This window comes from Solenopsis invicta, chromosome 13 (assembly GCF_016802725.1).
Source record: "Solenopsis invicta isolate M01_SB chromosome 13, UNIL_Sinv_3.0, whole genome shotgun sequence".
NCBI lineage: Eukaryota > Metazoa > Arthropoda > Insecta > Hymenoptera > Formicidae > Solenopsis > Solenopsis invicta.
The window spans coordinates 3,281,743-3,297,446 of record NC_052676.1 but is presented as its reverse complement, the minus strand read 5'-3'; the positions used below and the strand labels follow the sequence as shown (position 1 = coordinate 3,297,446).

General features: G+C 34.1%; 1 protein-coding gene and 2 long non-coding RNA genes across 3 annotated transcripts in view; 1 reads left to right on the top strand and 2 right to left on the bottom strand.

The window, feature by feature from the left end:
* Positions 1-2,510, bottom strand: part of LOC120359438 — a 32,832-nt gene extending 30,322 nt beyond the window's left edge. The window contains exon 1 of the long non-coding RNA XR_005576222.1: positions 1,719-2,510. This is a non-coding gene — a long non-coding RNA (uncharacterized LOC120359438). The remainder of the gene's footprint in view (positions 1-1,718) is intronic.
* A 6,566-nt stretch (positions 2,511-9,076) lies between these two features.
* LOC105200823 lies at positions 9,077-11,260 on the bottom strand. Its single transcript, XR_850994.3, has 5 exons — positions 11,192-11,260; positions 10,673-11,010; positions 9,947-10,007; positions 9,497-9,625; positions 9,077-9,220 (listed from the first exon to the last, which is right to left on the bottom strand). It is a non-coding gene; the product is annotated as an uncharacterized LOC105200823 (long non-coding RNA).
* A 457-nt stretch (positions 11,261-11,717) lies between these two features.
* LOC105202376 (probable actin-related protein 2/3 complex subunit 2) lies at positions 11,718-15,696 on the top strand. The gene is made up of 7 exons (XM_011170855.3): positions 11,718-11,925; positions 12,630-12,723; positions 12,805-12,904; positions 12,994-13,195; positions 13,525-13,745; positions 14,146-14,347; positions 14,770-15,696. Exons 1-7 carry the CDS (start codon positions 11,852-11,854, stop codon positions 14,795-14,797), a joined length of 921 nt encoding a protein of 306 aa, XP_011169157.1. The 5' UTR covers positions 11,718-11,851; the 3' UTR covers positions 14,798-15,696.
* The last annotated feature ends 8 nt before the right edge of the window (positions 15,697-15,704 follow it).

Here is a 15,704-nt window from a genome sequence, read left to right as displayed (position 1 = left end):
TAGAAACAAAGAAAATCTATCTACTTGCTTACATCATATTTGCTACAAAATCAAATATTAATGAACTATATTTTAGCCTATCTATTTTAAAACAATAGATATACTTATAAAATATTCTATCTTATCATTGCACTTTTTTAACATATACACATATCAATACATATATACAAAATTTTTTAATGAGAAGGGTTTAAAGTTAGCAAATTAAACTGTTCGAAATTAATAAATATGTTAACACACCCTGTGTATGCATCACAAATATGTAACCTATTTGATTTAAAATAAAAGATAATTTAATTGAAAGTACAATACACAATGCAATGCAGCTGAATTGTAACTTCATCCACCTACAAAACATATAATCCATATTAAAACAAAAAAATTAACACTTAAGATTATACAAAAATTTTGAAAAATTCTTAAACTTACATAACAATTCTAAAAAATAAACAAAAAAATCTCACAAAATTGTAACCAAAGTTATAAAATTTTTCTCAGAATTTGTCATATAATTTTCTAGAACTTTATGTTAATTTCAGAGTTTTTCAAAATTTCTCTGTAATTTTAAAAGTTTTTAAACAATTTTCAGATTTTTTAAACGAATCTAAACCATTTCCTAATTTACATGTGTAAAAAATTTTGAGAAAAATTGTATTTTCTCAAAAAGTCTACATCTTCTCTTAGAAATTTTCCTACGTATGAATTTTGAAATATTTTCAGATTTCTTATCTCATAATTTCTAAAATAATAATTTAACATTTTAGATTTCATTTTTTTTCATCAGAAATACCAGAACAAAAACCTTAAAAACTTCAAAAGATAGGTATTTCATAATAAACATATATGAAAAAGTCAGAAAAGATGAAGACTTTTTGAGTATTTCTAAAAAGTGTTCCAATTTATATAAGGGAAAAATAAAACTGTATAATTTTACAAAACTTTCTCAAAATTATAAAATACTTAAAAAGTCTGAAAAATATGGAAAATTCTAAACACAAAATATTAGGTTGGAACAAAAGCTTGTAGCATTTTGTACATAAGTGAAATTCAAAGATAATATTTAGATATTTATACATAGGATTTATGTAACTACATAAATATGTACTATCGCAATATCGAGATTATGGCAAGAATGAAGAAAGAGAAAGAGATTAACAACACCATAAAGACTAAGAAGTTGGAATATTTTGGATACAACACTTAGAAAAGTATAATCTTCTTCACCTCAACATAAAAGGCATGATCTGCAGCAGACGTAAAATAGGCAAAAGGATCTCCTGGCTGAAGAATTTGAGGTAATGGTTTGGCCTCTCCTCCAGTGCTCTTTTTCAGAGTCACAGTGACGAAAATGTTAATAGACAACTCGATAGTCCATATATAATAATGTGTATGGCATAGCAAGAAGGAAAACATGTACCACTACAAACTTTTGAGCCAATCCAACACATTAAACAATATTTAAACCATGTTTTAATTCTAAGAATGTGTCAGAAGTTATTACAAGAGCAAAATTAACATTTAAAATAAGAATATTTTATATAATTGTATGCTAATTCCAAATAATAGTAATCTCGTTATGATTCTTTCTACATGCAAATGTTACACATTATATTTTATATAAATTTGATCAAAAATAGTAATAAAAATGTATTATTTTTATATTCAAATTGCAAAACGCAAAAACATGCAAAGATATATTAATAAAATAATATACTTACAGAGTTACTTTGACGAATGCTGTTTTTTCACTGGAATCCTGGTGGCATCTCGCTCTCCTTGCTCTCCTAGAACCGCACATTAACGACGATTTATTCTTTATTCGACACTATTGTTATTGTGCGTATAATGTATGACACACGAGCGTGATTAAACTGTAACACGCGCGCGAAAGTTAACTCATCGCGATGCAACAGGTGCTAATTTTGTATGCAGAAATACCTCACGAATGCGATTGTTTTTACATGTCACTGTGCAACTCACGTATAAACACGACCGGTCCGCAGTTACATTCGTCATTTTCGGCACCGTATCTGCGCACAATTTGCATTTAATGAACGCGAAAAGTGACGTGTCGGACCAAACCAAACGCAAGAAACGACGAATATGGCGGCGCAAGAAGAAGCAACTCCGATGTGATAGACGTCAGCCAAAACAGTGGCGAGAGCCGTTTAAATGAATGCACGCGTAGATGTAAGGTACAAAGACGACAACTCACTTCCGTTCGCAAAACTTCTATCTAGCGTGATCGCACGACAACCAGTCACGTAATGTTTGATACTTTCGCGATCTTGATGTGACCTATTCGAGCGAGTACGCGCGCGCACAAGAAAACTTCGCAACAATGTCAAGCTTCATGAGCTAGCACGATCGTTTCTACGTACAACCTTGATACTCGCGTATCACAACACTCGATCGTTTGATACAAGATTCGGCACTTTCGTCAACACACAATTCGAATTCTGTCGAACTCGGTACGAACGCGCGCAAAAACCAAAAAGGAGCGTACGGCTATCGCGAAATGGCGCGAACAAACACGGAAACGGCAGCGGGCAGCACCAGCAACGGCGGCGGGCGATGGTGGCGCAGTAGCGGATCGAGGGGCAAAGAGAAGCTCGAGCGGCCATCACGGCTTTTGTCGCGGGACCGATTAAAGCCCCGTTCACTAGACAACCGTACGACCATTTTTATACACTTAAGGTACGTTTATTTCGGACGTTCACACGCTGTAAGGGCTTATAAGCCATCATTTCATGCTTCTTGTTATTAATATTAAACAAGGACAAATGATGTTTACAAGCATTATGAGCACGAAAGTGAACGCAGCCTTGATATTGCGTACATACATTCTGCGACGCTGCGAGAAGGAAAAATGTCTTGAGGAATACGTGATACCACGAAATTCACCGATTATCGTAGTTGACGCTGCTCTTAACGTTAGCATAAAATTCACACTATCCCTTACATTCGACACTCTCGCGATTGTATCAACGCACAACTTAAACCTTAAAACAAGAAGCACGCACGTACCTCATGACCCACGACGGAGCAAACAACAAAATGGCGACGGCCCCAGTGACAAATACGGCATGGCTGGCGACGGTGGATCGACGACCGTTGCCGAGCACCGGCGGATGTAGCCGAGGTCGCGCTTACGGCGGTGGATCGACGACCATTGCCGATCACGGGCGGACGTAGCCGAGGCAGCGCTTGTGACGTAGATCAACGATCGTTGCCGAGCACCGGCGGATGTAGCCGAGGTAGCGCTTGCGGTGGGGGATCGACGACCATTGCCGATGACGGGCGGATGTAGCCGAGGCAGCGCTTGTGACGTAGATCAACGATCGTTGCCGAGCACCGGCGGATGTAGCCGAGGTAGCGCTTGCGGTGGGGGATCGACGACCATTGCCGATGACGGGCGGATGTAGCCGAGGCAGCGCTTGTGACGTAGATCAACGATCGTTGCCGAGCATTAGCGGATGTAGCCGAGGTAGAGCTTGCAGTGATGGGTCAACAACCATTGCCTAACGCTGGCGGAAGAAGTCGAACGATCGTGGCAATGTTCTCCGTTCTGTGTACGACGTACAATGTAACCATCGAAAAGTCGTGCGCGGTAAGCAGGTGTGTATACATACATTGTATGGGTCGTATACGGTCATCTTGCTATTTATCAGTTAGGCTTACTTACGTCGTCGTATCACATACATTCTCGTACCATTCATAAAACCTGCGTACTAAGTGATTATTGGTGATTCATAATAAAGTTCTACTTAATAGATATGTACTATATATCAGGATAAATAATTTCTGTTAAGAATACTTTTTGAAATCGAAATTTATTGAACAAAATAAATTAAAAATAAAAACTAAAATCATTAAAAAAACAGAACTTAAAAACAAATAAAAATAAAAACTTAAAACTAAACTAAAAACTAATAAAAAATTACTTTAAAAAAATATCTCCGACTGCTACCAAAAGTACTTGGAATATAAATTAATTTTTAATAAACAATTAAATAAAAAATGGAAAATTATATGAAAATATTTAAAATAAATCAAAATTTAAAATTTAAAAAGAATTACTTTAAAATTTTGAAATAAAACAATAATAAAAAATACAATAATTTAATTAGCAAAACAAATTAGAAATTAAATATAAAAAAAATTAAAAACTAAAAAAAAACTTGCTTCAAAAAATTTGAAATAAATAAAATATTAATACAATAATCTAAATAAAACAAATTAAAAATGAAATAAAAAAAAGAATCATAAAATATTATACGTAAAACATAAAACATAAAAATAGAAAAAAAACAGATAACTTTTACAAATTTTAAATAAACCAAGAAAAACCAAAAAGTGGATTAATAAAAAATTTATAAATATTAAAAATTTAAATTAAAAATTAAAAAATAAATATCAAATATATTTAAAACCGTAATTTATAATAAATGTTTAAAAATTAATTTTAAATAATTAATTATATTATAACAAGAAATTATTAAAATTTTTTAGAATTTATGAATAATATTATAACTTTCTCCAATATTTCTTATACGAACTGGAAAGTTTCCACAAATAATTAGGAAGGCTTTTCTCAAAATATTTACCAAGCAAAATTTCTGATAATTATAATAAGATTTTGATTAAAATAATTTGACTGTTTGATAGATTTAACTATAATTTGTTAATTCTTACAAGATTTTTTATTTGTCCGTTACTGAATAAACGTAGTGGTTGAATACACTGGATTTTTGAATAATGCAACACGACTTTTTTCATATGATAAAATTTAACTTTAAAAAATTATTTTATATCTTTGCAAGTATCTTCTTTGCAGCATGTTCAAGAGACATTGCTTATAACACAATTAACGAAATAACGAATCAGCAATTCGGGCGCGATGGATACGAGACCGATAGTGAGCTCGTTGCGAATGAGTTCTGCCTTTTGCGTCACGTTTAACGCACGTTTAACGTCGACTAAGCTTTTTTAACCACGATTCATACGACACCTGTATTTGTTACAAGCCATAGTCGCAGGCAGCAAGTCACTTAAAGGAGACGCACTTTCTGGGGTGCTTTGTCAACCCGCGACATGCTCACAAATCGTGGTTAATCCAGCTGATCGGTTAGACGCTAAGTCCAATGAGACATGGTCTCACTGAACCGATAACGTGACGAGAAGTCAGAGTGCACATTGCATCGATCTCCGATACCGAATCGTACCCCATAACTTCAGATTTGTTCAATCTAACGCGAAAATAATTTCCTGAACGAATCACAATGTCTAGCGCATTTATTACAAAAACTTGAAATAGAAATAAAAATTGTACATAAAGATAAAAAAATTTCTGTATTAAAAAAATCATTCTATAGCGTTGCAAGCATCTTCTCGTAGCAAGAGACATTGCTTATAACGCGATTAACAAAATAACGAATCAGCAATTCGCACGCGATGGATACGGGCTCGATAGTGAGCTCGTTGCGAATGAGTTCTGCCTTTTGCGTCACGTTTAACGCACGTTTAACGTCGACTAGGCTTTTTTAACCACGATTCATACGACACCTGTATTTGTTACAAGTCATAGTCGCAGGCAGCAAGTCACTTAAAGGAGACGCACTTTCTGGGGTGCTTTGTCAACCCGCGACATGCTCACAAATCGTGGTTAATTCAGCTGATCGGCCGGTTAGACGCTAAGTCCAATGAGACATGGTCTCACTGAACCGATAACGTGACGAGAAATCAGAGTGCACATTGCATCGATCTCCGATACCGAATCGTACCCCATAACTTCAGATTTGTTCAATCTAACGCGAAAATAATTTCCTGAACGAATCACAATGTCTAGTGCATTTATTACAAAAATTTGAAATAGAAATAAAAATTGTACATAAAGATAAAAAAATTTCTGTATTAAAAAGATCATTCTATAGCGTTGCAAGCATCTTCTCGTAGCAAGAGACATTGCTTATAACGCGATTAACAAAATAACGAATCAGCAATTCGCACGCGATGGATACGGGATCGATAGTGAGCTCGTTGCGAATGAGTTCTGCCTTTTGCGTCACGTTTAACGCACGTCTAACGTCGACTGAGCTTTTTTAACCACGATTCATACGACACCTGTATTTGTTACAAGCCATAGTCGCAGGCAGCAAGTCACTTAAAGGAGACGCACTTTCTGGGGTGCTTTGTCAACCCGCGACATGCTCACAAATCGTGGTTAATCCAGCTGATCGATTAGACGCTAAGTCCAATGAGACATGGTCTCACTGAACCGATAACGTGACGAGAAGTCAGAGTGCACATTGCATCGATCTCCGATATCGAATCGTACCCCATAACTTCAGATTTGTTCAATCTAACGCGAAAATAATTTCCTGAACGAATCACAATGTCTAGCGCATTTATTACAAAAACTTGAAATAGAAATAAAAATTGTACATAAAGATAAAAAAATTTCTGTATTAAAAAAATCATTCTATAGCGTTGCAAGCATCTTCTCGTAGCAAGAGACATTGCTTATAACGCGATTAACAAAATAACGAATCAGCAATTCGCACGCGATGGATACGGGATCGATAGTGAGCTCGTTGCGAATGAGTTCTGCCTTTTGCGTCACGTTTAACGCACGTCTAACGTCGACTGAGCTTTTTTAACCACGATTCATACGACACCTGTATTTGTTACAAGCCATAGTCGCAGGCAGCAAGTCACTTAAAGGAGACGCACTTTCTGGGGTGCTTTGTCAACCCGCGACATGCTCACAAATCGTGGTTAATCCAGCTGATCGATTAGACGCTAAGTCCAATGAGACATGGTCTCACTGAACCGATAACGTGACGAGAAGTCAGAGTGCACATTGCATCGATCTCCGATATCGAATCGTACCCCATAACTTCAGATTTGTTCAATCTAACGCGAAAATAATTTCCTGAACGAATCACAATGTCTAGTGCATTTATTACAAAAACTTGAAATAGAAATAAAAATTGTACATAAAGATAAAAAAATTTCTGTATTAAAAAAATCATTCTATAGCGTTGCAAGCATCTTCTCGTAGCAAGAGACATTGCTTATAACGCGATTAACAAAATAACGAATCAGCAATTCGCACGCGATGGATACGGGATCGATAGTGAGCTCGTTGCGAATGAGTTCTGCCTTTTGCGTCACGTTTAACGCACGTCTAACGTCGACTGAGTTTTTTTAACCACGATTCATACGACACCTGTATTTGTTACAAGCCATAGTCGCAGGCAGCAAGTCACTTAAAGGAGACGCACTTTCTGGGGTGCTTTGTCAACCCGCGACATGCTCACAAATCGTGGTTAATCCAGCTGATCGGCCGGTTAGACGCTAAGTTCAATGAGATTTGATCTCATTGAACCGATAATGTAACGAGAAGTCAAAGTGCACATTGCAACAGTCTCTAATATCGAATCGTGTACCGTAATTGCACATGTGTCCGTGCAAACGCAAAAATTATTTTTGATGAGTGTCAATGTCTAGTACGCATACCACAAAAAAGGTGAAATAGAAATATAAATGCACTGAAAAAATAAAGACTTGTTGCATTGTTTAAAAATCCGAATGAGTTAATCAATACGTTTGTTCAGAAATTGACGAATTAGAAATATTGTAGGAATTACAAGGATTATTACAATGATTATAATAACGTCTATCAAATGTTGTGGTTATAAGGTATTGAAATTCATAAATTCATAATAATGGGAAATTTTGTTAGTGTTTCGGCAATACATCCTCACACAAAAAAAAATTTGTCTTAAATGAACAATTTATTATTTTTTATATGTATATGCGAGAATATAAAATCTTTTTGGAATAATTTATAAATATACATAATTTTTTTACATGAAAAAAAAAATGTTTTTTTCATTTAAGCAATTTATGTCTATTTTATATTATAAAATCTTTCAAGAAAATTTTATATTCTTATTTACACTGAAAAAAAATGATATAATTATACTAACAAAATTTGAATGAAATATCTTATTGTGTATATTCAGGTTCATTATAGTCCTTTGCAAAAATTTAATGTATTTGTATTTTTTTGTTTGCATTGTTAATGTATTCTAATAAGAAATATGAATAACCTGTCTAGGTAGAATTTATAAGTTGCATATCATAAATCTTCTGTGGGTAATTTACGTATTCACTGACATGAGTTCCGAATGAAACAGGCAAACAAATTTTTAATATTATACTTATTTAAAATCAGCATAACAAATTGTATTTTTGCGTTAATTCTTTCATCTAATATTTCTGCAAAATAGCTATATTATATATTCTAAAGTTTTATAGTTCTTTCAATTCAATATTATTCAATTCGTCATTAGTCATTATTGTATACACATAATTTTTATTCATTAAATTATTATTATATGTGAATCACAATAAAAATTTGGGTTTAGTATTATGTTCTAAAGTAATTATTATGTAAGGAATTATTATAATGTCATAATTTTAATTTATGGAATTATTTTATGTCTCCACATAAATTTAATTTATCTATTTAAAATTATATCACTACTTAATAATAATTTTGAATTATTATGTCTTGCTATAATTTATTTCATGGAATTATTATGTCACGACATAATTTTAATAAGAGGAATCATTATTATGTTATAACATATATTTAATTTATCTAATTAAAGTTATGTCTTGACAGAATTATTTTTATGGCCACAATAAAAATTACGAATTCTTATTATGTCTGGACATAATAATAATTTCACAAATTAAAATAATGGACATGACATAATAGAAATACAAAATTACTTTTATGTCGATTTTAATTCATGGAAACATTATTACGTTGTGACATCGTTTTAATTTGTCGAATTATTATTATGCTTTGACATAATTCTAATTCACTTTTATTATAATTAATAATTTGATAAATTAAAATTATGTCGCAACGTAATAATATATCCATGAATTAAAATTATAATAATACATTGACATAAAACTAATTCCGTATTTTTATTGTGTCGCATCCATAATTTTAATTCCTGGAATTATTATTATGTCCGGACATTATTTTATTTATTTAAACTCATAATTTTTTTAAACATTTTTATTAAAAAACATTTCTTTTATATTATTAAAAATTATAATGACTTGTTATATTTCATAGTTTTGTTACCTCGATTGATGCGCAACATTGGAGTTATCAAACGTCGCTGTGATGAATCTGTAATATATAAATATAAGATCCTTATTAAAGTAGTTCTCAAAATAATCAACAATTTAAGAGATAATTCTTACACGCATTAAATTTTTTTATTGCTTTTAAATAAAAATATTATAATTAAACGTTTTCAAAAAAAATAATTTCATAAAAATTAATTTATAAAGTTTTGTATTAAAATATTGTTTCTCTAATTATTATTTTCTTTTAATTGAAAGAAAATGTCTAAAGAATCGAAAATAAACAATTAATTTTACGTATGTAAGCAACAATGCTTACCGCAAAGTTTCTCCTCCGAAATCCCATACCTCCCTTAAGTCTAATTTGTTTCCGAGTTGTCAGACCTCTTTAGATTATATTCCCACGATATGCAATAATAGAATTGTAGTACATACAATATTAAACGATCTGTAACACAAAAAAGTATTCAAATGCAAAAAAATGTTTAAATAGAAATAATATTGGAAATAATTATATAGGAAAATTATTTTTACAAGCAAGTATTGTTTTTTATTTATAATTTTGATAATATGTAATAAAAGTATAAAGTATAAATTTAATGAAAATAAATTTCTAAAATACAAAAGTAAAAGTATAAATTTAATGAAAATAAATTTCTAAAATACAAGAATCGCGCGCTATGTTGCAAACAAATACCGAATCTATGTTTTTTGCAATAATTAGGTGTTATTTAAAAATAAATGCATGGTTAATGTAAACTTTGCTTACTAATTAAATTAATCGTAACGCCATTCGTTTCGAAGTTGATCCTTTTTGCGTACGCCTCGTTCTGTAAATAAAAAGTAAATTTAATTAAGAAGACGAAACAATTTGATTTCCCGCGCGGACAACTTCATAGCGACGCCGCACTTGTGACGTAGCACATTCCGCTCTCAACTTCACATTCATGCTCTGGTCCGCGTCTCAAGCAACAAATGTACATACGTTGTCTTTTATAACGATTATTATTTCATAATATACGTTAGAAGCATATTAATATTATAATCTCGACAACCGCGTGCGTTTCTTGCAATCCGATAATATATATATCGTCGTTGTCAACAGGTAGCGCGATATACCTTCGACCAAGTAATTATTACGAAATACGCGTTAATTTGTATGAATTACTGGTATGAATACAGAATCATTGTATTACACGTCGGTTAAACTGATAGTATCGACGCGATCGAGATTGAGATTGATTTCACTTGTTAAACGAGAATCGTGATGCCGCTCGCTCCAGCTTTGATCCATCTTGTATTCACCGCGTTCTGCAATCAGACACGTAAATGTGAATCAAGATGGCGAGCCGGCTTCGTTCCTTCTCGCGCGATCAACTTTACGATCAAGATCGACGCTGCGCTCGCATCGCCGACGCGCATTGTACGAATATTGAATCTACGTTACGCGATGATTAACTTTTGGCAATAACTATTAATGCGAGGTTTCTCTCACCTGTTAAACGAGCCGCGATTACGCCTCCGTTCCGGAGCCCGTCCATCTCGCGTCCATTGCGTTTTGCAAAAGAAACGGGAATGCAACTGAAGGTGGCGAGAAGCGGCGCGGCGTCATGTATGCACGCGCGGTCAACTTCACGCGGCAAGACCGACGCGACGATGCCGCGTTCGCGCCATCGCGATAACGCTACCAAGTCCCGCATTCCATTTAGCATTTTCCGTAACATATTATCGAGCTGCGGACTTAAATTATTGCGAGATTAATATAGATTTACTTATTAACGACTTTGCGACGCCACTCGCTCGCGCTTCGATCTGCATCGCGACTGTCGTCTTCTGTAATCAGACGTGAATGCGAGGTAAAATGGTGAGCCGGCTTCGTTTTCGCACGGTCAACTTTACATGCGTCAAGCTCGATGCCGCGCTCGCGCCGCGACCGCGTAATATACGAGCATCAAATCTACACGTTACGCGATAATTAAATTGACAATAACTATTGATACGAGGTTTCGCTCACCTGTTAAATGAGCCGCGATGACGCCTCCGTTCCGGAGCCCGTCCGTCCCGCATTCTTTGCGTTCTGGGAAAGAAAGGTGAATGCAGCTGAAGACGGCGGGAAGCGACTTCATCTCCGCGCGGTCGACTTCGCCAAGATCGATACTATCGATATTTCGATCTTAACTTAATTTGCATGTATTTTTCACATTACGATGCAAATTATTATTATGTTTAAGACACATCTCAGATTATAATCACTTCTAAATATCAATTAAAAAATGTAAATGAATTAAAATATGAGTCAAATTGTCATCTTACACGATATATCGATTCGAGATTCGATTAATCAAAATAAACCAAGAAATGTCCCCTTAAATTTTTTACACTTAGAAATAATTCTGTACATGTTATAATTACACTATTCTATTGATTCTATTATATTAAAATTATTTGTTTTACACCTTTTTCGATTCTTGATTTTATTTACCGACAGTGACGCGCGAGCGGCGTTGGTCGATCTTTACCGATCGAGCGCGAATGATTGGGCGGGCATTAGTTGACGGCGTGCATACACACGCACGGATGACAAATCCGTCGCGGTTTTCCGCTATCTGCCCGTGAATATAATCGTTATCGCCACGTATCGTGCATCGACTCCTCTCGCCGAGGCGTAGTAATCATGATCCTGCTCGAGATACACAACAGGATACTCGAGGAAACGTTGACGAACAAAGTCAAGAATTCTCAATCGGGGTAAGCGTCTCCACATCCCGGGGCCTTCCCGGCGCCCGGGGAATTCTTGACCGCCGCGTAATCTAACCTCTCCCCGGAAGACGTGGCCGCCGGGGCGGTGCCGCGTCCGTTCCTCCGCGAGAAACTCTTGTTCCGAATGACTCGTCGAACGTGGACTTCCTTCCCCTTCATCTCCCTTTTCTCCTACGTTCTTCTTGGTTACGTTCCTTTCCACCTCGCTTCACTTCTCCATCTCGAGATTTCGCCCTCCAGTTTTCAGCTCCTGTTAATCTTGCTCCATCCGCATCTGTCATACTCTTATCTCTTCAAATGATTTATTGAAAAGAGACTTTTGTTCCTTTTGCTCCTTATTTTCTCATTGTCTAACATTATTTCTTTATACTTTGCTTTCTCCATATCGGAATCTTATTTTTAGAATTTTATTCTCTGTATCTTTTTTAACTTCTGTCAATCAGGGCGTAGCATCTTTTTAAACTTTTATCAAGTAATTATCAAATCTTGATCTCTTATTTTCTTATTCTTTTTCCATCATTTCTTTATGTTGCTTCATATTATTTTGATTTCTACTTCAGGATTTTTTCATTTTTAGAATTTTGATACATTATTCTTAATTTTTTTTCTAGTTTATTCAGATCTGCTGTAGGTGCAAAATCTTGTTGACTTGATAATTGATCTTATGCTTACAATATGCATTCTGTTCATAGACATAAGCAGGAATCGACAGATGTCGTCATAGCAGACTTTGATGGGGTACTGTTTCACATTTCAAACCTCAGTGGAGACAAGTCAAAGCTTAGAGTAAGTGGATATCTTTGTAAACATTTTATATGGTCATTTAGAGTAACTAATTTTCTAATATTTGTTTTTTTTTTTTTTTAGATTAGTATCTTGCTCAAATTTTATAAACAGTTGCAAGAGCATGGCGCAGACGAATTGCTCAAACGAGAGTACGGGTCTCATCTTATTGCACCAGAGAGCGGTTAGATTCCATTTTAATCATATTTTAGCTTTCACACACTTGCAAAAACAAAACTGATTAATCATTTCTAATTTTTTTCACTGTTACAGGTTATAATGTGTCGGTACTCATAGATCTAGAAAAATTGCCAGATGACTGGGAGGCGTTAGTGAGAAAAGTTGCCTTGCTGAAGAGGCATTGCTTCGCCAGTGTCTTTGAGAAATACTTTGACTTCCAGGAACAGTACTGTGACTCTTCAGGCAAGCCAGTACAGAAGAGGGCTGTAATTCAATATCGAGATGAGGAAACAATGTAAGAGATATATCTTTATGTGTGTAACATCTAAAGTCCTAAATGATAAGAGAGTAATCGGCTTATGCAATAAAAAGAACTCTAGAAAACATTAAAAACGGTGTAGAGTTATAAAAATCATCCTTAGACGAGGTAATGAAAAAAAGATGTTTAGTGGAAGAGAAAAGTAACTTTGCAGCTATAAGATTCTTTGATACGATTTTATGTTGCCTTTAGTTTCTGCCAGAAAACTTGCAATACATTGATTTAGTTTCTCTGATTACTTAGAACTCTCTAGTGACACCCAATTATTACTTTTATTATTATTAATTCTTAATTTCCTCACAAAGGTATGTGGAGGCTAAGAGCGACAGGGTCACCGTGGTGTTCAGTACGATATTCAAGGATGAGGATGATATGGTCATTGGGAAACTGTTTCTTCAGGAACTGAAGGAAGGCAGGCGTGCGAGTCACACTGCTCCGCAAGTATTGTTCAACCACCGTGAGCCGCCGTTAGAGTTGCAGGATTCTGAAGCGGCGGTCGGAGATTGTATTGGATACATCACATTCGGTGAGAAAAATTTGAAATTTATTCTTATTTAAAAATTGTCGCGATTGACAAGAATTTTTTTTATTTATACATTATTAATTTTTTTTTTTTTTAATTTATATCTAAAAAAAATACAAGAGATATAAATAAAATCTTTTGTTGTTAAAAACTTGCAACTAATTTAGACTTCAAGTTTTTTTAAAAAGCCTTAATAATAAGAGAGTTTATACAAAACTTTATTAATAAATTTTCTCAAGTTTTAAGGATTTGTTGCGAATACTATTTAGGAAAAAATATAATTAATATTACTGATGCGTATTTATATAACTTTCTTATTATTCAAGTATTTTTAAATTATTAAAATGTAAGACAAACTTATATAATTTTGCTGTCAAACTCACATTGTTTTATATTTTTACAGTACTGTTTCCACGCCACACCAATCGGGAGGCTCGCGACAACACCATCGACCTGATACACATGTTTAGGAATTATCTGCACTATCATATCAAGTGCAGTAAAGTTTACATTCACTCGAGAATGCGTACCAAAACGACGGACTTTCTCAAGGTGTTGAACAGAGCGAGATCCCAATCCAAAAGTACCGAGAAGAAGACTATCACGTAAGTTTTACTCGTAAAATATAGTAAAGTGCAAAAGAAATGTCTTTTTTAGTATTCATTAATTCAAGCATACAATAAATAACATTAATAATTTAACATATTTAATCTTAATTATATGATTATTTATGTAGTTGATTATATTATATATAATATTTTGAATTTTTTATATTAATTATGAAAACACTTGAAACTTTTATAAACTTGTTATATTTTCAAGATAAAATAATTAAAATAAAGATAATTAAAAACTTTTAATATTTTCATAAGGACTTTTAAATTTTCATTAAGTTTCTTATTAAGTTTTTTGCATCTTTTTAGATTTCTTAAATCAATTTCAACATTTGTACACGTTTAGGGTTAAATGCAATTTTTTCTATTATCGAATTTACCGTATTGTTTACATAAATTTGCAATTTTTTCAGGGGTCGAACATTTATCAGGAAAGAATGAACATGCCGTAGGCGCGAAAGTATTAACACTTTTCAAGAGGCAAGAGCAAAGGATTATTACGCGGCTAGTGCGGAAACATCCTGCGAGCGAGATTCCCTATCCTCGGAAGGCATCTTCCAACTTGTGTGTTATCGGCGAGTGTTATCGGACCTTTGAGTTTCAACCTGTCTCAAACAGTGTTCTATATTTCGGAACGCCGCGTTAAATGATTAAGGAAGTAAGTGAAAAGGAGAATCGGTTTTGCACGTCGGTTCAGCACGATTATGCCTCAATTATCCGGAAAGGGATTATTCGAAGACGCCGGAGTTGCATCTGTGTGTCTGATGGTTGACAGTTACTGCTATTAGGAAAAATATCGCTCGTTGCAAAACGTTTTACCAATTTTACAGTGATCTATGGTTCAAGTACAGTACCGCTTCTCAAGAGGTTTGAATTCGGTTGCATATTACAATGGTTGTTACTACGAACAATTTATTATACGTTAGGACATTTTGAACTACGTCTGGCGCTTTGGACGCGAGTACATCGAATACAGATTAGCATTATGGTGATACATCTCGGATGAAATCACAAAATATCTTTTTGAAAGAACGTTAGAAATATGTTTACATTCTCAGTTTGAGTCTGTGATTATATCTTGTCGCAGGAACTTTTTCGGACAACATTATTCGAATCGCCAGAGGTAATTAAAAAGTATTTAATGAGAGAAAAGTAATGAATTAATAATTTTACTTTTCGCATTGTGCATTTTAGCTCGATGAAAGCAGATTATCGAGCGGACGATTACTGTTAAATAGCGCAATTGTTCCCTTTTTCGATATTTTTATCGTCTACTTAACGACTATACATCCGATTATTGTGAGAGATTAAAAAAAAAATAAAACGACATTAACAATCTACTAAGCAC

Excerpts from the sequence above, each read along its gene's own strand:
- LOC105202376 (XM_011170855.3), top strand. The coding sequence starts at position 11,852 with ATGATCCTGCTCGAGATACACAACAGGATACTCGAGGAAACGTTGACG. Across the intron at positions 12,905-12,993 it reads TCTTATTGCACCAGAGAGCG|GTTATAATGTGTCGGTACTC; the intron begins GTTAGATTCCAT and ends TCACTGTTACAG. Across the intron at positions 13,746-14,145 it reads TATTGGATACATCACATTCG|TACTGTTTCCACGCCACACC; the intron begins GTGAGAAAAATT and ends ATATTTTTACAG.